This window comes from Sciurus vulgaris (assembly GCF_902686455.1).
Source record: "Sciurus vulgaris genome assembly, chromosome: 3".
Classification (NCBI taxonomy): Eukaryota; Metazoa; Chordata; class Mammalia; order Rodentia; family Sciuridae; genus Sciurus; species Sciurus vulgaris.
Window position 1 is genome coordinate 101,042,053 of NC_136463.1, and position 23,659 is coordinate 101,065,711.

At 34.3% G+C, this 23,659-nt stretch overlaps 1 protein-coding gene across 1 annotated transcript; it reads left to right on the forward strand.

The window, feature by feature from the left end:
- Positions 1-19,765: 19,765 nt before the first annotated feature.
- On the forward strand, positions 19,766-20,722 carry LOC306656574 (small ribosomal subunit protein uS2-like). The gene has a single exon (XM_079131909.1). It carries the CDS (start codon positions 19,820-19,822, stop codon positions 20,705-20,707), a length of 888 nt encoding a protein of 295 aa, XP_078988035.1. The 5' UTR covers positions 19,766-19,819; the 3' UTR covers positions 20,708-20,722.
- Positions 20,723-23,659: the final 2,937 nt, after the last annotated feature.

Here is a 23,659-nt window from a genome sequence, read left to right on the forward strand (position 1 = left end):
CAAGCCCCATATGGATTGCACGTGTTTTGGGGAGAGATTTGAGCAAGATGATATTTTTTTCCACTCCTTTGGATGGGAATATCAATCTATGAGTTGCTAGAACATTTTATTCTTAATGTAATAATCCTGGCTCTATGACAGCCTCAAGAGGGAACTCTGTCCTCCTCTTCTATTTACGACATGGATAGATAACGGTTCTTACTTTTTTTCTTTCTTCTGCTTCTCTGAAAACACTACATTCAATGTTATTTCAAACAAAATTTTAACATGGGAAAATTCCTACTTAGGAATTTTGAAATTGTCACTTCCTGGTTCTGTTGTTTGCTAAATATTTGGGTTTTGCTAATCAACCTCTCTGAACCTTAGTTAGCTTGTCTTTATAAAGGGAAAAATAATAAGGCCTTTCTGATCTGGTGGCTGTGAAGAGTCATGAGGCTAGAAGCTTTTGGTAGTGTCTTGTACATGTCAGCTCTTAATTTTATTGCTAAAAATAATAGTATGATAGCTTTCTCACTGCAAAAGCATCTCAGTATATAGTCTAAAATATTTGAAACATGCATTACAGTATTTGGGTCTTCAAATTTTTCTCTTTGATCTGTCATACTCAGGATTATATTCTGGTATATTTCTGCAGTGTATTTTTTTCTAAAAAGATTAAAAACTTTTCCTCATATTACAGGTAACAGACAAACAGGCAAGTAAGATATAAAAGAATGTGGGCCCCTAGACTTCTCCTTTAACTTTGAATATTATAGCACCTAGTTTCAAAATAAAAGTTCTGGGTCTTCCTGTAAATAGTAGAATAATAAAAAACATTCAGTCACTTCTACACGAGGAAGATGGGATTGAAAAATCAACTTTATTTGGTCCTGCAGTGCTTCAGAGTTTAGCATTGAAACTAATCTCTAAAATTTGAAAGCATTAGTGTAAGTTTTGCAACCCACTTAGAATAACATTCATTTCTTGAAGCTTTTAATAATCTTTTGTCACACATGTTTGTCAAGAATTGTTCCCAATAATACAGGACTGAACCTATTAACACTAAAGTCTTTTTTCCTGTCTCTCCTAGGGGATTCAGGATGTCACACATATAGGGTACCTAGTGTCTCACCTTAATGTCTCAGAATTCCCTAAGGAGCATGAAAATTATACTCTTCTTGGAATACATTTTCATCTGCTATAGTAATAAATTAAAACTCCAAAGAAGGAAGGCTAGTGGTTTCTGTTGTCAATTACTTTAACATTAATCTATTGGGTGATGTAGCAGTTTTTAGCACAGAGAAATCTCATCCCAGAACTCTCATTAATATCACAGACTCATACGCATAAGTACTACATCCAACATAAAAATTACCTTTGTCATTTTCTTGGTAAACAATAAGAGCTAGATTTGATGAGAAAGACATCATCCATATGGTAATTTGATATCTTCAAAAATCAGGGTAGGCCATTTAAATTGCTAAGTTCAATAAAATGCCATTAAAAGATTTCTTATTCCCTTTCTCCCCAACCAATTTTGAACCCCAGGAAAGGGTTACCAAGAAAGCCTGAATACTGTGTCTTGTTTAACTTTGAATCAGATATGACTCCATTTATTTCTTGAAAAAAAGGTAAGAATTAATTAATATTAATCTATAATCACATTGATGGAAAAATTAATGGAAATTTTAATAAAAATATAACCTTAACAGGATTTGAAGTTGTCCTTTAGAATATAAAGCTAACACTTTATCCACTAAGCAACTATCAGTTGGTGGAATTAGAGAAATTAACTCAGGATGATTCTCTTTTGTTCTCTACGTATAAGGAGTTTTGAGAACTACAAAGAAAAAAAAAGCATTAAAACTTAAAGTAAATTTATAAATTTGCCAAGTTTATTCAATTTATCTACCTATTTAGAACATAAATTTATTGGGGAGCTAATGAGCATGTTCATGCAAATATTCTTTTTTTCTAAACTATCGACACTTTGTGTTGTGTTTTACACTTAACAGTTTCAGATGTGACTTGCTATTCCCAAATAAACCAAATTATTTTGAATTGTTGCAGTCAGAAGAAATATAAACGACAAGAAGGTATTTGATATTTTAAACAAATTCTCTTAAGGAAAAATATGTATATATGCTGATAGTGCAATACTAAAATCACAATCATCATTGTTAAACATGCATTTCCTAAAATAAAAGTAGGTAGTCACGTATTCTCCTCTGTTCGCTGCCTATTATGAAATATTTGTTATATCAACTCAAACATAGTGCTAGAAACTTATAGATAAATGAAAGTTTGATCTTCTTAAACATTTGTTGAATGTTTATAACATTATGTTTTCTGCATCATACAGAATTCACGACTGTTTGATAAAAAGTTTTATTTTTGCCATTGTGTTCCTTTAGTGCTTATCAATATTTCAGTGCCAATATTGGATGTTAAAATCTATTTTTCCTTGCATTATATTAGCCAGAAATTCTTATGAGAAGGCACTTCTTCGTAGCAACAGAATAATGATAACTTAGCTTCACAGTGATAACCCTACAGCAAACAAAATATCCTGAAATCCCTTTTAAATTATCAAAGAAAAAAGATTAAATAGTATGAGTAATAGTAGTAATAACTAGACTTTTATTATATTGTACTAATTTTAAAATTGATAATTAATGTATATATAGTTGCTCTTTGCAAAGCAGAATTTTTGATTAACGAAAATGATGAATCCCTGACTACACCTAATGACAGAATTGACAGTCTTAGCATGATAATTAGACCCACTGTGGACACTCACAATGATGCAGAAGCAGGGATTCTGACTTCTTTTCTGTGTATTATTACAATTCAAGTCATGTTTATAATCAGTGATGTGGTAAATAATCTTGTCCCTTTCTTTCTTCCAACTACTCAATTTCCTGGAAGCAGCCTCTTTTCCAAAAGCATAAAAACAACTCTGAAACCCACTGATTATAAGAGAGAGTATCTTTTGTCATGAACTATTCCCCAGTCAAGATCTTTTTCTGAACACTGAACAAGAATCAGCCCAGAATTCAAGGCCTCCAGTATCTAATGGCCCAATAGTGGACAGTGGGAGTCAAATCCCCTTCTCAGCAGATATTTTGAGGCCTTCTTCTTAAAGATGAGTCCTTGTATTATTTAACCCTTAATGTCTTTCATCTTTCTTTCTTGTTGTCCATATAAAATTTATGAAATAAGACTGCAGATGCAAAATGCTTACCCACTGTAGCTATGACTGCAAAGTATAATGAACCAACAAACATAAATGAAACACAGTGCAAGAAAAAATGTTCCTCTTATGTCGAAAACTGACAAAATTCCTGCACTGATAAAGACAAGCAATGTGAGTTAATTGGTTAAGAGTTAATTAGTTAATTGGTTAATGTAAAATTTTGTACATTCAAGAGTTCATTCCTTAATATCAATGATTCTCATCTGGGAAATTGTTTTGATCGTCACAACTTTGAGGATTGTGTACCGGCTTCTCATCAGTTGAGGCCACGTATGCTACTGAGCATCCAATAGTGGATAGCATAATCCCTCAACAAAGAATGTGTGCACACATAAAAGATCAATCCTACAGAGATTGAGAGGCCCTGCTTTATGCCCAGTGAAATTTGGCAAAATCCACTTACTGTAGCCATCCTTGATTCTCTGTGTAACTTTTTTTCTCTACTAAATTTATATGAAAAATGTATGTGATACAATATATTTCATCAAAATGAGAGAATTGGTGCACTACCTATTTTAAACATAATACTGCTGTGCCTGAGAGTACACAAATATACGCGGAGCAGTTGTTCAAGGTTTGCCACCGTCAGCACTCGACCACAGATACCCCATCTGGTGCAGTCTGATATGGATAATAATGGTGGAGTGTTCTTGCTGTCTTGACTGTAGTCATTACTGTGATGTTATTTTAGGACTAAGTAGTGTTTGCCCATTGGACCATAAAAGTGTGTCATGTAAATACAGGTTTTAGAACACACAATAGTCTGTCCATGTGTAGAAATATGCAGGAAAAAAGCCTCGTAAAATGCCTTTTAATAGTATTTGTTGGGCATGTGAAGTAATTCCTTTTCAAAGTTAAATCACTTGGAAAAAAAGGGGCTTCTCTTTTCAAAGACCCCGTAAGTAATTATACTGCATTATACATCATTCATATGTCAATGTAAATTTTGTTGTTAAATGGAAGGAGTTTTGAATGACACAGTACCAAGCAAACCTCCAACATTAACCAAACCTTTTATTTATTTATTTACTCTCACCTGAGTTGCTCTTTGAAATTGAATTGGGGGTAGGGGGTTAGTATTTATGTAGCCAGCAACCTCATATTTGACACTTTATCCTAGAATTAAATTCTGAACCAAAACATCTCATAGAAAAGAAATTCCAAATGAAACAACCTTCACAAAAGACATCCTTAACAACAGTAGAGTCGCGTTTCTTGGCAGTTATAATTTTATTGATAGTAAGACAATGCAATGGGAACTACTAAGGGTCAAAACAGAATTGAAAAAATTCTCTAAGTTGAATTATACCAACAAGTATATACCTACAAGTCTGTGCTTATATTATGGGATGTTGGAAATTTATGTTTCATTGACCTTTTTCTCTCCACTTGAACAATGATGAATGTTTTCCCATTGAGATCAATTTTAATAATGATAGAGTAAAATTTATAGTTACATATAATGAAACTGTCCAAATTGGACAAAGCGACTTGATGCAACCCAGAACAATCAGAGTTATTAAGGTGGTGGGTGGCCATGAGACTCAGATGATTCCCCAAACAAATCATCTTGACAGATGGGGCAAAAGTAGACTTTCCATACCTCATGGAATTCCCACACAATTCGAGACTGAGAACTCTAGAGATTTATTCAAATTTAAATTTTCAAAATATTTTAGATGTTCACTAAATTCACATATTATTTGATTCTAACATTTAAAGAAATGTTTATGGAAGGTTAGGTATGCAGGTAGGTAGATGAACATACGCACACACACACATACACACACACACAGAGACATATATTCTTATTTCAGCTTTTACTTCATCATTTAAGAGACAGTTAAATCCACTCTGGTAAGAGTCAATTTTACATTTGACTTCATTAAGAAACATTTAGGTCAAGCCAGGAACTGTGTCAAAATCATTACTCAGCTATACTCTGTGGGTGTCTAAACAGAAGAGAAACATATTTGAATGTCACTTTATGTGAATGCAGTGACATAATCCTGTTCACAAGAAATACCGACCTACTGACTAGTTTCGTGAATTTTGATAACTCGTGTGATTTTAAAACACTTTTATGTCATCACGTAAGAAAAGGTCACTAATAAAAAATTTGCACTAGCCATTTTAGGGGACCTTCTCAACATTAAAGGAGTTTACATGGATATTTTTTTCATTTCAAAAACTACCAAGTGGATATTTTGTATTAGAGAAAGAGAGAAAAAGAGAGAGTGCTGATCTTATAGATCCTAAAATAAGACTGTCTCATTTGAATTGCAGCCTACTACGTATTGCATGCAACCTTAGACAAATTAGTAATCACCTGTAATTTGGTTTTCTTCTCTATGAAATGATCGAAACAATAGCACATGACTCACAGGATTATTGTAGTGGTTAAATTAGTTAATGTAAATGAAGAATTTAGAACACTGCCTGGCACATAGCTGGACTATATATGAGTGAATATTTTTAAAATATTCTTAACTTCTTTTCCCTCCATTTGAAAAAGAAATGTGTGACTCTTGAATACAGCATAATTTTCTCCTTGTGTATTTGGTATAGGGTTCAGAGTAAGTGACCACAAGTAAACTCAGGATCAACTACAAACATATTTCACTAAACTAGCAAAAATAGTAGTCTTTGCTAAGATACTTGGATAATTAGATTTAATGCTAAAATCCAGGTAAATCCAAAATGTCTTAAATAAACTTCAGAGGTTTTATTTCCTAAGATTTCTACTTAATAGATTTGGTTTGAATGTATAATACTTCAAAAAAAGGCACACATACAAAGAAGAAAATCACAAACCATTTGCAGTTTATGTAGTTCTATTCAAAGTATGAAGACATACATAAATATCATACATGTACGCATGTTTGTTTTACTTGTGATTTATTATATCAAACACACTGTCTTCTCCAATAATATCCTCCCTTTGCCTAATAGTGTTTTTACCACAGAATGGAGGAGTCAGTTGGCCTCACTTAAAAATCATTTGGACAATATTGAGAAACCTAATTTTATCTGATGTGCTTGGGGTAAGACCTAATAGTGGAGCTCAGAGCTCTCATAACAGCTAAGGTCATTTTGGGATTAGCATTTGAGTTAAGCTGTTTTATCTCTAACTCTCAAGTGGTATCATAATAGTCAGAACCTAACAGGCCCATCTTTAGCAGAACCTAATCATCTGGTCTCCTAACAACCTCAATAACCTAATCTTAAGCCACTTCCTCCTTTCCTCACTGTTCTTCAGCCATTCTGACCACACTTCAGTTTCTCAAAAAATCTAACTTCTTTCTTCCCTCAGAGATTTAAAACGAACAATATTTCAAATGCCTGGAAAATTCTTCTACCGTCTTTTCATGTTTTCAACATGTCTCCATTGGAACATTGAGATATCATTTCTTTCAACCCTCAAAATAGATCGTTCTCTCATTTTGTTGTCATATTTCCTATGATTTTTTGGTTATTTTAATGTTGTATTGATCCAACATTGCAAGCTATTATTTATTTCAGGTCTTCTTATCAGTATACCATAGGCTGTAAAGGAATTTAAACTGTGTCTTTCTCATTTCTGCATTACATTAAAATAACATTGATGCACAGGTTCATCTCAGCAAAATGTGCAATGACATCCTACTGTTCTCCTCTTAAGTTCTTGACTTCTTGACAACTCTTCTGAACGTGGCCCAGATTGAAGTCTCAACCTGTTTGATCCCACTTAGATTACCATAGGTTCTCCATCTCTTAAAAAAGGTAACCCTATCTACCTGAAGCCAGAAACCTAGAAATCATCTTTGATCCCTGATCCTCTTGTTTCCTTGTCCTTTAATTCTAAACCATCACTAATTTCTGTCTTCTGTGTGCACCAAACACAAGTAAACATGCCCACATCATCTCTTCTGCTCTGCAAGTGTCGCATGTATTATGCAGAGGCCTTCTTGGAAAGAGTGACCTCTCCAAGTGGGTAATGTGAAGAGGCAGTTTAACAAAATACACTTTAAAGGTACAATAAGGTTTGAGGAAACCAACCAGAAATAATATTTCCAGGCCCCAGGGCTAAAAGCAAGGGGAATCTCTGTTGAAAAGACACTAGGTAGAAAAGAGTTACTAGAAACTAGAGAAGTTTACTCTATGATAAGAAGTGCCTGGAGAGAAGCTTTGGCCTATCCCAGAGGGACAGAAAAAGTCAAGACAAGGAGGGAGAAGAAAAAAAAAAAAATATCCAACTTCATTCTGCTGCCACCCTCAAGTCTTAGGCTGGTATCTAATGTTAGCTAACCCAGACTGGAAGTTAGAAGAAAATCACCATGCACAGTCTGGTCCTGCATTCATGAACTTGATGTTATTCATGATTTTCAATATTTTGCAGTCCATTGGGCATACAAAGGACAAATTGATTATATTTTACATGTCGTTTTTCTAATAAACTCTCCCATTTCATATCTGGGCTACTTTAATTGTCTAACTGGTTTAAACTGCTTTCTTTTTCTTCACCACCATTTTTTTAAAAGGAAAAGATTTATTTGGGAAAGCAGATATGAATATTCAATGTGTATTCAAGGGAGAATGTGGGCTATCTCAGGGAAGAGACATTTTGGGGGTAAAGTAAGAACATACATTCAAGGGGAGAATGTTGACCACTTTGAAAGTGAGAAGTGTCTGGGGTAAAGCAAGGAACACTCATTTAAGGGGGAATGAGGAACATCTGCAGGGGGGGGGGGAAGACTCAGAATTCTTTTACAACTAAATCTGTTTTAACTTTTGTTTAAAGAGTTTCTACTATTAAATCTTTATGTTCCCAAACTCCTTGTTTTAAAATAATGAAGGCATCGTCTCTTCATCTCTGAGACTACGATCAGAGAAACTAGAACAAAGTGCCAGGTAAGTACTGGATGAGTTAACCAACTTCAAAAGTTAGAATCACAGTTAGATGCTTCCCAGGTAATCCTAATGTTCTAGATTTAACAAAAGGATTGTTGGATTTATTAAACTTGAAATATTCTAGATTATGAGAAAATAATTAGGGTATTGGATCCAAACTCTCCTAACCCTCAATAATAATAATTAAAAGAAAGAAATTGTGATGTACTTGTGAGATGTTTCATAGCTCAAGGCGGCCTGAAACTTTTTTGTTAGTTTTTCTCTTGCTTGCTTTTATTATCCTTTCAGACATCATATTTAATCTTGATTAAGTCAATCAATTGATTTCCTTTCTAAAAGCTCAAATATGAACTATTTTGTGTTGAACCTGCTCAGATCTAATCTTGAATTTGGGGTGAGGAAATAATTCCCAAGAGAGTGTTTTAATTCCTTCTTTTTATCAGATTCTATAGAAGAACACATTCATTCCTACAATTTAAACATTTAGTATTTTTGTACGTTAATTGCTGTAGAAATGAGGTCATTTTCACTGAGTATTTCAATATTAAATTTAATCTTAATTTGAATGAGAAAGCTCTGAGGGTCTACATACCTGGCCCTTTTTTTTTTTTCATTTTATTTCTAATAAATTTTCTTTTAATATATTGTTTCCATCTCATTTTAAATAAAGTCAGTATTTATTATCTGTTTTCAAATGTTTATATACATTTGATATGCACCTGTCTGTTTTAGTACTGTAGCAATTCCATTTCTGTGAAATGTTCTTTAACACTTCGCTAATGAATGTTCTTATTTCAAAATACATTAATTTGATGAATAAAATATTCAGTTGATTACTATTGCATTTGGGGACATAAAAAACTCATTTATAAGCATTTTCAATACAATGGTTTCTATAAACTTTTGACAATTAAGTGATATATATATGTATATACACACACATACCTTTGGAGGTATCATTTTATATATATACACATATATATAGGTTTCTCATATATACATTTATAGATATATATATATTTGTATGTATATATGTAATAATGGTTATGTTTGAAAAGAAATATGAAAATGATTATTTTCTTTCATTTATACCACTTGAAAATGAAATGTAATAGAATTCATAATCAGTGAAAATTATTATATGAAGCAATTCATTAGGGAAATTGTCTCTTTTTTTGGCATATAATTTTGGAAGGGAACTAGCTGTAATACTGTTAGTAGACTGCTTTCCCTTGTGCCTGTTATGTATTAATATCCATCTTAGCTTGTAATTGAATGTTTGTATAACTGTTCTTGGCAAATCAGAGGTAACATGTCATAGGAATTGTATAAAAATGTATAGGTTTTCTCATTGGTGAATTTATAAAACCTGGGATATTTCTGTATTACATCCTCCAACAAGTGAGTTCTATACTTAAATAAACACCACTAAGATTTTTCAGAAAAAACAATCTTAAATTCTGATTTCTAATTAATCAATTCCTAACTCCCCGCAAATGCAGCCAATATTGATTTCTGTTCCTGCTAACATTTATTCTACTACCTGTTTAAGGGACAGATATGCTAAGTCTACTCTAAAGTTCACTAATTGAGTTGAAAAATATTCATCTAATTTTTTAATATGATTATATTTTCCTTAAAGGCAAGTTAATTCATATGTCCTTTGTATCACAATTCCTAGCACAGTTTTGAGCATAAATATATATTTAATATTTATATACTTTTTACTCCAGATATTTATGTAATCCCAACTGATTATTAAGAAATATCGTACAATTCTCTAATAATTATTGAGTGGAAACATCAATGCAAACACTCTGACATTTCCTTAAGGAAAACATAAAGAATCATAGCCCGGTGTGGTGGCACATGCCTGTAATCCCAGTAGCTTGGGAGGCTGAGGCAGGAGGATCACAAGTTCAAAGTCAGCCTCAACAAAAGCGAGGTGCTAAGCAACTCAGTGAGATCCTGTCTCTCAATAAAATACAAAATAGGGCTGGGGATGTGGCCTAGTGACCGAGTGCCCCTGAATTCACTCTCCAATACCTCCCCCCCAAAAAAAATTATAATAAGCATTTACTTAGGGAACCTGTTATACTGCGGCTTTGCTTGACATTAGATGTGATCAATAAACCCTTACTGCTAAAGGGAATAGTAATATTACTGGCATTCATGTTTAGTCAGCTGATGGTATTAATTTTGTGACTTCAAAAATAAAAGGAAATAGAATTCTGAAGTCAGATGCAGCAGGGAAGCTATCCTGCCTTTTCCCCAGTAGTGGGGCACCAGACACAATAAGGGAGATGGGGAGCAGCCCCCACAGAATACTGAAACTGGAAGAAATAATATTTTTACTTTCACTTGTGTTTTCATAGACTTAATTACAATTTTAAGTTAATAAATAAATATTTGTTGGGCCTTGCTAAATTTTGCTAAAAATTATATGGGGCATATTATTTTTCTCAATTTTAGATCCTTTTAGTCTTACAAGTATTTGAAAGAGCAAATGCTTTTATCTTTAACTTGATATTGATAATGACTGAGTAGTGAAAATTGATGATCTATCCAAATAGCCTTTTATTACAAAATCTGCATTACTGCCTCAGTAATGCAGTGTTTTACAATGAATTTCTGTATTAGACCTTGGAGAAGATCAACATTTAAAAGAACATGCTAAAATATAGCAGCTAACCTTAACACTTATTAATACTCACTTATCCAGATGTCTTAAAAGGAAAAGGTTTTCCAACCATTGTAAGAGGTTCCTGTGTTAATCTACATTTCAATAAGATATTTAAAGGCAATACCAGAACTGTCAAGGACCTATTCTTAAACTTGAAAGAAACCTACAAAGGAATGCTGATAGCTTCATTTTATGTGACACGAAAGCATTATTTTATCAAGAAAATGTTATTATGTTCTTAGACACACTATCATAGATGCTCAGAACGTTCCAGAGATACGTTGTAGTACTTGGTGCAGGACTATTCTCTTGAAAAACATCGTGAGATGTAAAGTTAAGGAAATTATTTGAATAAGCAAGGTTTGCTTTGCATTGCTTGCTTCTATCTAAAAATAATAGCTCAGTCTGAAGCATTGAAGAACAGCTCTATGTCTCTGAAAATACCAAACCCAATGGAGAAATTTAGAAGAAAAGATTTAAAATTCAATGCTAAATTATGTTTAGATGTTTTCAAAAGATTTACAACCTGGGAGAGTCATTTGTTAAGAAACTCTATGGTTTTTACTATGTGGGCTTGTTAAAAGCACCATATTCCTGATCAGGGTATATCCCTAAAAATTAGAAAAGTTTTTCAGAGTCAGCAGGACAGTAGTATCACCTAGAAAGTCCAGAATTCAACAAGTTCAGTTATAAATAAGTTAAGATAACATTTAACTTGACTTCACCGTGTTAGTTCAACTTTTCATCTCTGACCAAAATGCCATATGAGAACAATGCAGAGAAAGAACAGTGTATTTGGGGCTTATGGATTCAGAGGTCCAGAATATGGTCAGCCACCTCCATTTCTCTGGGCCCAAAGAGAAGCAAAGCAACATCGCTGAAAGAAAGCTCCTCAGCTTATGACAGCTGGCAAGCAGAGAGAGATATCAAGGCACCAGGTACAAAATATAAACCCCAAGGGCATTCCCCAAGTGACCTATTTCCTCCAGCCACACCCTAGCTGCCTGGTCACCACCCAGTATAGTAATCTTTTCAAATTATTAAGCCATCCAATGGATTAATCTGCCAATGAGACTACAGCTCTCATAATCTAAACATTTCATCTGAACATTCCTACACTGTCACACGTGAGCTTTCAGAGAACACTTTATGTCTAATCCATAATACAAATTTCCCAGAGTATAGCAAGCTTATCACCAATGGTCATGAGATGAATTTAGGCAACTCATGGACAGATTTTATTATTTAAAAACCCTGAATAATTGAACAATTACTTGAATACGTATTATGTAAAAGAGAATCAAGGCATAAAGTGTCTTAGATGTTATTGGTTAGGAATAAAGACACAAATAGTTCATACAAACATTTAAGATATAAAAATGAGTTGATTTTAAAAAGTTATTAAGTACTATTATAGGCAGCATCTAGCTCTGTCAAAAAAATGGGAACTTAGGATATAAATGTTTAAAATTTGGGATACACTCTCCCTGGTGTTCATCATTCTTATTCTGAAAGATATATGATTTCTTTCTGAACTTGAGTAGATCTATCACTCTTAGAAGGTTTGAATATTTTAATAAGGATATCATCAACTATCTCCGGTGACACTGTATCCCAAAGGAAGACTTACTATATCATCAAGTCTGATGTCAACTGCTATATAATAGTAGGAAATAATTCTAGTGAAATATTTTGTCTTTCATCCTCTTCATCAATGAAAAACTGTCACTTCTCCTTTTTAAAGCGTATGCTATGTAGCTCTTTCTGTCATGGTCTTGAACTTTCACTTTTACGTATTAATTAATAAAATGTGCAAGGAGGAGGATTTCTTTCCTTTTCTTTTCTTTTCTTTCTTTTCTTTTTTATTCTGTGATTTTATATCCATCCATTTCTTCTATCTCCTGATGGAATGGTGCAGGTCTGATAGTTTTGGCAGGTGGACAAGCTCCTGCATTCAGAGCTTCTGGGCAGCCTGTTTTCAACTGATGCCACATAGTAACTCCAATGGAAAAAGCTATGAGGAACTGGAAACTCAAGAGATTGGTTGGACTTCTTAAAGTCTAACTTTTTGAAGTGTTTTGCTATGCAAATCTGATGTTGAGACTCATCCATTAACTTCTTTTCCATTTCTTTTCTGTACATGGTGCCATCAACTGCTTTTTCAAATTTGAAAGTCTGCTTTCCTTAGTCTTATTTGGTTCCTTTCTATTTTCTATTTTCTCAGAAATTGACATTATCTTTGCTGATTCATCAATATTCTGTTTTTATGAATAACTCTGACAGAAGGACACAATTGACTTCTATCTATGATGTAATTATTTATTGTGCTGTATTGAGGCATTCTTGTTTAGCACTGGATAATCAGCATTTGGAATAGTAGTATAAAACTATTATAAAATATAGCTATTATTCTTTGTGGAGTCCGTAAAATAAAAATATTTGAATAGTGTGATTTTCTCCACTGGCTTAGGACACAAGATTCATTCAGTTATTTTTTAAATTTATCACTTAAGCTCATATATATTTATTAAGAATTGTATTTACTGTTTATCTTGGTTAAATCTAGTAACCACCAGTGAGGAGTGAGAGCAAACAAAGGAGAGGAGAGGCAAGGAGAGGAGAGGGGACAAGTGGGGAGGGGAGTAGAGAAAAGAGGGAACTATGATCATTCCTTATATTGCTTCCTCAAATTTGGTTGAATTTGAAACTTTAATAGCAAGGTTTCATCACTAGTCCAATCCCTACTGAAGTAAAGTAACCCTCCAATTTGTGCTACTGAAGTTAAGATTAATGCTAATATCAGTTTATCCTCAGAAGCTAGTGTTTCAAAAGCATAACTGCTAAACAAAAGCCTCAAGACCTTCTGTTTCATTCCCAATATGAACAGTTATATTTTGTTTTCTGAGACCAGATAACCACTCTAGACTTTGACTTCTTATGTAATTATTTCTTCTCTAAGGATTTAGAATCCTTTTCAGGACAGTAAAGATTAATTAGAAATGTTACAGTTGATCAGAGAAGTTCAACAAGCATTTGATCTCAAAAAGGAGTGTGTTAGAATCTGTATTCATTGCTTCTCAAGAGGCTCAGAGACTACTGTACAAATATAACACATTTCTTTTTTGAATAGCTCAGAGGATTGGTACAAGCAAACCATGCTAGGCACAAAGGATCCTATTGCCCACTCTTCTGGGGTAAATTCAAATTGGAGCCATTCAAATGCTGAAGAGAGGATCAAAGACTATCTGATTCAATATAATGGGTTGTGTTTTTAGCATCTCTTGGCATCTCTTTTTCAAAAGAAGTCCCAGGTATCCTGTTAGGATTTCTACTCACTAAAGAATATGAATATAATAATGGAAACAATGCTCTTTCAATCTTTGGCTCAGAGATTTCCTCTATTGGGTAACAAACATCAGATTAGCAAAATACAAACCCTTCAATAAACCAGAAAAACAAATGGTAGATTGACTGATCAGTTTGTGAAGTTAAGATAATTAGGGGATGAGGTTAAAGAATGAAGGAAGAGAAAGTTTAGAAGAGCAACATGCTACAACCATGAAAGTTTGTGGGAGACCAGGGCCTGTGTCCAATCATTGCCAGTTGAGAACCTCCAGTCAGAAAGAGATCTGAGTGCTTTTAGAACCTAAGATGTCCAATTACTCAATCTTAACTGATTTGCAGTTCTCTTACATAAACTCCCACCTCCATCCTTCTCCTTTAAGGATGTCAGTAGATTCAGAAGAATGGATGTCAGTGGGATTTGGAAGAATGACATCATTCGGTCCTCCATAAAGCAAAGTCTATATGAACAAATACTTGTGTTAAGGCAGTTGTGATTCCAGGAATTAGAAGTGAAGGTGCATGAAGAAAGAGAAAAGAAAGGAGAAAAATAAAGAGGAAAAAAAGAGTTCAATCCTCGGTAGCAAAGAAAAAAGAAAAAAAAGAAAAAAAAAGTGGATCCTCAAGGATTACACATTAGGATTTTCATCTCTTTTGTGGTCTCAGGATGCCTTTGAAATACAGGAGCCTGTGGCATTCTGTGTCCTGGTTCCTATTTCCTATTGTGTTAACTCTTCTCTATACGCGACTCACATTTCTGCCTGGATGAGCATGCATCCCACATCATCAGGAAGATTTTGTGACAAAATGCATAAAGATTCACCTTGAGAGCCTGTGGTAAGACAATGGCAGCCTTGGGTGAGATTGAATAGTCCAGGACTCAATGGATGTAATCTGATATGGACCAAGAAATAGTGATGTCAACTCCAGAATTAAGCTGGTAGAACAGTTATTATATGTTAAAATCTGGACTAAAAGACTGGGCATCAAGACATGAAAATAAATTAGTTCAGCAAAAGTCAGAGCTCAGAGTACATGTGTGCGGAGGAAATGTGAAGGCCACCACTATTTCTAAAGATCTATGGAGAACTCCAATGAAATGTTGGGTTGGGTCTTCCCAGTGCACCTGGCCTGGTGAGTCATCCATGTAAGTCATCCCCTCCTGCCTGAATGTAGAATTCAAAGGAAGTTTCTTTAGTCAAGTCATATTTGAAAATATCATCATCTCTGAAACAGATTAAAGAGTGATTGGGAGCAGTGATGTTTCCAAACTTACTGTATGTCACTAATAAATCTGATTTCTTAGACCTTTTCTTGACTCCCCTCTTAGAATTCCACTTTATATCTTTTTTTTTTTTTTTTTCCTCCTGATACCAGGGGACTGAACTCAGGGGCACTTAACCTCTCAGTCACATTGCTACCCATTTTTTGTTTTTTATTTAGAGACAGGGTCTCACTGAGTTCCTCAGGGCCTCAATAAGTTGCTGAGGCTGGCTTTGAACTCATGATCCTCCTGCCTCAGCCTCCCCAGCCGCTGGGGCTACAGGCATGTGCAACTGTGTCAGGTCACTTCACATCTTGAATAAGTGTCATGTAAGCAGTTCATATATGGCAGTTATCATTTTTCTTAATAATATATAGCCATCAGTGAGCACTTCCCAAGTACTGCCAATCTTCTAATTATTTGGAATATTTTAACTGCAAACAGTTCCCTAATATTATCCGCATTTCTCAGATAAGGAAATGAAGGCAAAAAGAGGTTAAGTGACTAGTCTAAATTCCCAGCTATTAAGTTGCAGAGTTTCAATTCAGACTTGAGAGCTGGGGTGCAGTCAGACCTCTAAAACACTGCCCTCTATTCCTTTCGATGCAAAGTTTTTAGAAATCAAGATACATTGTCTTATCTGCAGTATTCACTTATTATGTTGCAAGTAATATTTTTTTTAATTCTTTACTAAATTTTCTTTGTTCATCATAACATTAACTTTAAAAATGATCTAACATGCTCCATCAGATATATGGAAAGCCCACTTTCGATTTTATTCATTTTTTAAAAGTTTAACAATACAAAAAAATAGGTCAAGCACCTTTGTTAATTAACTCTATTTCATTAAAACCATGACCTCTAGTTTAAAATGCCTTCACTCTTGTGTGTTAAATTTATGTGGATGGTCCATAAACAGTTCCTAATTAGTCACATGTGTATTCAGATGTGGGCTCGTGTGTTATAAACCAACACTGAAGTGTATAAGGAACTGTCAGTCAGATCAAAAGTCAACTGAAAATCATCCCGTTGCAAAGCTGAGAGCCTGTCACAGTTAGTTAGTCATAAATGTTTAAAACAGCAACCAAACTTTTATTCTAATTGAGCATGAGTTGAAAGGCTATCCACTTTGATGTCTTTGCTTTTATCATTTGTATATAGCTAAAAAACTACTATTATGCTTTTCTTTAAAATCCCCCTTGGAGTGGTAGACATTACTTGGTTCTGAAAATATACAGGTAGATCAATCTATAATTGCAGAGCCTTTTTACAGTTCCTAGTTATGTGTATAATCTTTCACGTGCAAATGTTCAAAAGTAAAATTCTTCCTTCTTTTTTTTCTATTTGATCTCTTTCTTCTCATATTTGTGATTCAAGACATAAGGAACATATCTTTTTAATGATAGTTGGAGAGTCGTCTTTTATAGTATGGCCCTTACCCTATTTTTTCAATCCAATAGAGGCAAAATTTCACAGATTTTCTTTAGTATGTCACCATTTATTAAGAAAATTTCAATTGTATTAATGGTCCCCTTTCACAGATTAAGAGACAGTGATTGGGAGATGAAATGGCTACTAAGAGTCATAGAGCAATGACAGTGATTTCAGAGTGCCAGCCCTGTCTGAGTGTAGTGGTGCACACCTGCAATCCCAGTGATCTGGGAGGCTGAGGCAGGAGAATCACAAGTTCAAAGCCAGCCTCAGCAACTTAGTGAGGCCCCTAAGCAACTTACTCAGACCCTGGCAGTATAAAAAATAAAAAAGGCTGGGGATAGAGCCCAGTGGTAAAGCATCCCTGAGTTCAATTTCCAATACCAAAACAAACAAACAATAACAAAACAAACAACAGAAAAAATGCCAATCCTGTATCCATTTCCATTCTTTTAACTTAGAATTTTCATATCAGGCCTAAATTGAGGGTCATTATCCTGTAATTGCTGTTACTGGTTAATCTATCTAATACTAAACTACACAAAGATAATAGTAGTGGTCCTACATTTTACTTTTCATGTTATAAACCCCACAATAAATTGTCATTTTTGTTCCAAGTGTCAATTATCACTTAAAAGTTTTTAAGTAATGAGAAATATATATTTACCTATGTACTCACCACTTCTAGTTCTCTTAATTTTCTGTGTAAATATGTGTTTTCACTCATGCTCATTTTCCTCTATCTGAAGGATTTACTTAGAATCCTTTACAACTTTACAACTACTGGTGATGAATTTTCACAAGTATAGTATGTTGAGAACATAATAGATATTTTGCCTTTAATTTGAAATCTATTTTTGCCAGTTATAGAATTCTGAATTGACAATTTTTCATCTTTCAGTACCTCAAAAACTTCAAATACTTCAAAGACTTTTGGTACTTTTGGAGAAGAAATCAAATATTGTTTTTATCTTTATTCCTCTGTACCTGTATTTTTTTCTCCAGATGATTTTAACAGTTTCTCCTAACATAAGTTTTGGGAAGGTTTATTGTCTCATCATGTGGCTTTTTGTGTCACATGTGCTCCCTTAACAATGCTATCTGCCATGATGTGACATAACCAAGAAGGACCTAGCAAGCTCCTGATCTTGGACTACAAATCTCCAAAACTGTGAACCAAATCACCTCCTTTCTTTTTACAAAATCCCAGTCTCAGGTATTTTATTATAACAACAAAAACAGACTAATAAAGTTTTCTTTTTGTGTGTGTGTGTGTGTGTGTGTGTGTGTGTGTGCGCACATGCATGTGCGTACAGCTGTGGTTTATTTTATTTATTTATTTATTTTGAATTTTTGAGTTTGTAGTTTCCATTAAGTTTGGAAAATTGAGGGCTATATGACTCAAATGTAATTTTTTTCTCCGTTCTCTCTTCTACTAAAGGACAATTATTAATTCTGTATTGGGCTATTTGAAATTGTTCCACTGGTTACTTATCTTTTCATTTTTTTTTTATTCTTGTTTTCACACCTACGTTTTGCTTTGGGTATTTTTTTTTACTGTTGATTCTTCAAGTTCACCCGTGTTTTCTTCTGCAATATTCAATCTGTTGTTGATCCCAACTAGTATATTTTTATCTCAGACATTGTAGTTTTACTCATAGAATTTCATTCTGGATCTTTTTATATTTTCCATTTCTCTACATAACTTTTTGAACATATGAAATAGAATTGTAGCAACATATTTCTTTCAATTTGTTGTTTTGTTAATAATCTTTTCAATGATGTTCCTATTCACTATTTTACAGCCAGGTTTATGCTGGATCAGTTTCAATTGACTGTTTTTCTCAGCATAGGTTATATTTTCTTCTTTCTTTGCATGCCTCTTAATCTCTGATTTCATGCCAAGCATTGTGACTTTTACTTTGTTGATGTTGCGTATTCTTCATTCTCAAAAAAATCTGTTCTTTATTCTATATAACTTCATAACTTACAAGGAATTTAAATCTTGTAGCTATAATGTTTAGGTTTATTATTTAGGTCGAGAAAAATGACCTTCCTAAGTATGCTATCTAATCCTCTGTGAATAAAGATTCTTCCCAGTCTATCTTGTGTAAATAAGCACTGTTATCTTTCCTACCTGCACACCAGGTACTATTTCCTGTACTCCTTGTGAATGATTCTTCGGCCTTGAGTGGGTTCCTCACAATCATGTATTGATTGGGACTTTGCTGAACCCTGGGTATGAACCCACTGTAAATTACCAGGAGTTTTCTGTGTGGCTTTCTCATTCAGGTATTCCATCCTATAAACTCCGACTGCCTTAGTTTCCCAGTACACTATAATACTAGGTCCACAACCTGGTGATTTCAGTGACTTTACTAGATTCTACCTTGGTTTCCCCCTGTACTGTGACAAGGAAACTAACAAAGCAGTAACTGGGATAAATCTAGGGCTCACTTTGTGTGTTTTTCCTCCCAGGGATATGTGGCTCTCATCATCTGATATTCAGTGTTTTAAAAACTATCATTTTCATTTATTTTGTCTGTTTTTATATTATTGTTTTGTTAGATACTTCAAATGGAAAGTCAAATACTCATCTTGGTCAAATGGCTACTTTCTGAAAATGAAAAATACAGGACTTTATTGAGCCCTTAATGTGTCATAAACTAGACGTTTTACATATGCTAACCCATAGAATCCATAAAATAACTCTGTGGTATTATTACACCCTTATGATGGACTTTATTACCTGCATAATATCATTACTATGTTTTTCATTGGTAATAAGCTCAGATCAGTTCCCAGGACAAATGTTATTGTACTTCCACGCATCTTCAAACTATAATTATGTTATCCAACCTGATAAATTTATTTTCTTATAGAAGGTTTAATTTTAGCTTTCCGCGCTAGCCAGGGAGGGGTCCATATGGTGTTGTTCTTGATTCCCGTCGTAACTTAAAGGGAAACTGTCACAATGTCCGGAACCCTTGATGTCCTGCAAATGAAGGAAGAGGATGTCCTCAAATTCCTTGCAGCAGGAACCCACTTAGGTGGCACCAACCTTGATTTCCAGATGGAACAGTATATCTACAAAAGGAAAAGTGATGGCATATACATCATAAATCTGAAGAGAACCTGGGAGAAGCTTCTGCTGGCAGCTCGTGCCATTGTTGCCATCGAAAACCCTGCCGATGTCAGTGTCATATCCTCTAGGAATACTGGCCAGCGGGCTGTGCTGAAGTTTGCTGCTGCCACTGGAGTCACTCCTATTGCTGGCCGCTTCACTCCTGGAACCTTCACTAACCAGATCCAGGCAGCCTTCTGGGAGCCACGTCTTCTGGTGGTTACTGATCCCAGGGCTGACCACCAGCCTCTTACAGAAGCATCTTATGTCAATCTGCCTACTATTGCTCTGTGTAGCACAGACTCTCCTCTGCGCTATGTGGACATTGCCATTCCATGCAACAATAAGGGAGCTCATTCTGTGGGTCTGATGTGGTGGATGCTGGCCCAAGAAGTTCTGCGCATGCGTGGCACCATTTCCCGTAAACACCCGTGGGAGGTCATGCCTGATCTCTACTTCTACAGAGATCCTGAAGAGATTGAAAAGGAAGAGCAAGCTGCTGCTGAAAAAGCTGTGACCAAGGAGGAATTTCAGGGTGAATGGACTGCTCCAGCTCCTGAGTTCACTGCTACTCAACCTGAGGTTGCAGACTGGTCTGAAGGTGTACAGGTGCCCTCTGTGCCTATCCAGCAGTTCCCTACTGAAGACTGGAGTGCCCAGCCGGTCACTGAAAACTGGTCTGCAGCTCCCACTGCTCAGGCTACTGAGTGGGTAGGAACAACCACGGAGTGGTCTTAGGCTGTTCTGCAGAAACTTACTAAGCAAAATGGAAATAAGGTTACGGAAAATAAACACCAGTTTCTTAAAAAAAAAAAAAAAAAGAAGAAGGTTTAATTTTAGTGAAATTTTAAGAAAGAGACTTCTTGCATCTTTCATTCCAAAGTAGTGTGACGTATGTAGGGCTACACACACTTTTTTCTTTGTAAGTGAGTGAAAGCTAAGCATGCCCTAGAAAGGATAAACCAGTGAAGTGACAGAATCTAAAAGGAGACAGAAATAGCATTGAGACAAAGTAGTTTCAGCAGTACTGAGGCTCAGGTCGCTGATTTTGAGGTCTTACAATTTTCCTTGATCCCCCCAGTTTTTCCTTTGTAGGGGGAGCTGACCCATCATCCCTATATTATAGTAGGAATTATTATTTATTCCTACTTTTCTAGCTTAAAGAGGTCAAGTGGGAACTGAATTTATGTTATTTGAACTAAAAGAACTCTGGACTAAGGCAATGCATGAGCGGAGTAAATTCTTTCGAGAGATTCAAGAGCCTGAAACTTTCTATTTCACATTTAGCAGTCAGAGTTTAATAATAAAGTGTACAAGAAATTTTACAATAGACCAAGTCAATTGCAAGTGTGTAAATTATAGTCTACTGATTTAAGTTCAAATGTTCCTATGGAATCTAACTAATTATTAATATATAGAATATTTGAGGAAAAAATGGGAAATTTGACATAAAATTCTAAAAAGAAGAGTTAAAGAAAACCAGCTATGGTTCAACATGGTAGAGTGTGCTGTTTAGAATCAGGGACGTACTTTTCATGATAATCATCTTTACTTCCTAGACCCTCACATACACAGGCCCTTTCTGAGGCCTGGCAAAGGTCCTATACAACCCATTTACATGGGCTTAAGATTTAAAAACATTTCAGAAATAAGATTTTTTTTCTACTATGAAAAGTTAAAATTATCTACAGTCATCACTCTCTTCCTTCATCGTATCTCTACTGTATGTGGGCTGGTGTCAGAATGGCCACAGAACCATGGAAATATTCGAGATCTGACTAAGGGGAAATTATGCTGTGATTACATTCTGTTTGGGGCTATTGGGTATGTTGATATGATTTGTAGTGTCTACTGTGTACACTCACATTATGTCTTGGTGCGTGGCTATAAGAATGACTTCCAAGAAGACTATTGCCTCCCACTTTGTCAATTTTCTCAGGATCATGCCATGAAACAAGAGGACCAGATATCGTAATGCAACATAAATGTGTCTTATAAAACTGAACTCAGAAGAATACGGGTAGTGGAAGAAAAATAGATTTGAAATGACTGAAGCTAAAATATACCCTATGGAAAACCAAAGGAAAGTTAAATTTTTACATAAAAATGACAAGAAAAAAATGATAAGAAGTTATAAAGTTCAAAAAAATTATAGAATTATGAATAAAAATCCAATTTTATCATTCATTCATGGATTGAAAAATTATCTTTTGAAAATATTATAAAATAATTTTCATATAGTGATAAAAAGCATGCAGCCAAAATTACATGGTCAAAAAGCATCATCATTATTATTATAGAAGTGAGTCTAGAAGGTAAATAGTAAGAGAAGTATTTTGTTTTACTGGATTTTGTAGGTTTGTTTTCATTTATGCTTTTATTTTCTAATTTGTAATATGTAAGAAATTGTTTTATTATCTAGATAATTACTTTCATAGCTAATTTCAGTTTGTAATTAGTGCTGCTGTCCTTACTAGATTCTCTCAAGAAACATAAATTTCAAATCTCACAAAACATGTGTCCTTTGCAGTTTGTAACTGAGAGGTGTCAGAATTTAAACTGAGGTTAGTTTGTAGGACATGTCAATGACAGGAATTAAGATTCCTGTCTAAAACACTAATGGTCAGTTGCATCTATGGTTAAAATCTTTTGGGTGAAAAAGAATTATTTGGAAAAGGAGCTCTGAGGTTACTCTAGGTCTATTGCAATGGAGAGAGGTTTTATAAACCAAAAGGAGTAATGACAAGAATGACCAATTCATGGATGACCAGAGATGCTCTTCTTCTCCCCTCATTTACTTGATGTAAAAGCTCCAAGTTATCCAACTTAGACTGAACAACAGATATCCATCCCCAAAAATGTGATTTGATATCTCAATGACTTTGGGACTCTGTAGAGATTTAATTTAGAATAACAGAAAATAGTTGGTAGAGAGCAAGAAGAGATTCCTAAAATTAAAAAAAAAAATGTTTTTATTATGACAAGAGTCATGTTTTAATTTTAAAGAACCACTGGGATGTGAAGTGGGAATAAAAAAAATGTATACCTGGTAAAATAGAACTAAACAGGAAACACCACAAACTTTGGAACTTTAGTTAGCTAGTCATGTAATATAAGCACAATGGTAGCTTATATTTTTCCTATATTATAAGACATCTTCCCAGCAATTCATATAATTGGATTGCAATGTTCAAATTTCTCTAGTATTTTTATAATTCTTAAATTCGATAATAGATTAAATAGAATTTATAGTGATGCATATTTTACATTCAGAAGTTTAACATTAGCAAATTTTACTCATGCCACTTTTTTGTCTTCTAGTATCCATTGGAAAAAATCTTTAAATAAGATTTTGGACAGTTTGGTTTGTGATGCAAACAGAATATACACACTAATGCATATTTTTCTTTTACACATTTGATATAAAATATTATATAATAAAATCTGTAGGTGATTTATTAACATCTAAAAATCATCATTTTGAGATAGCCTTTGTACTTTGGGATTTATTAAAAATGAAACCTTTACTCACTGATCACATAAATTGAAGTATTGCCTTATGAAGTAAAGTTGATTTTATACTGTGGAGCTATTGAAAAATTTTAGCAATGTTCTGTGGGTAGTTAACTCTGAAAATTGAATAAAATGGATAAGAAAAAGCAAAGGTTATGTGTGCAATGTTATTTTATC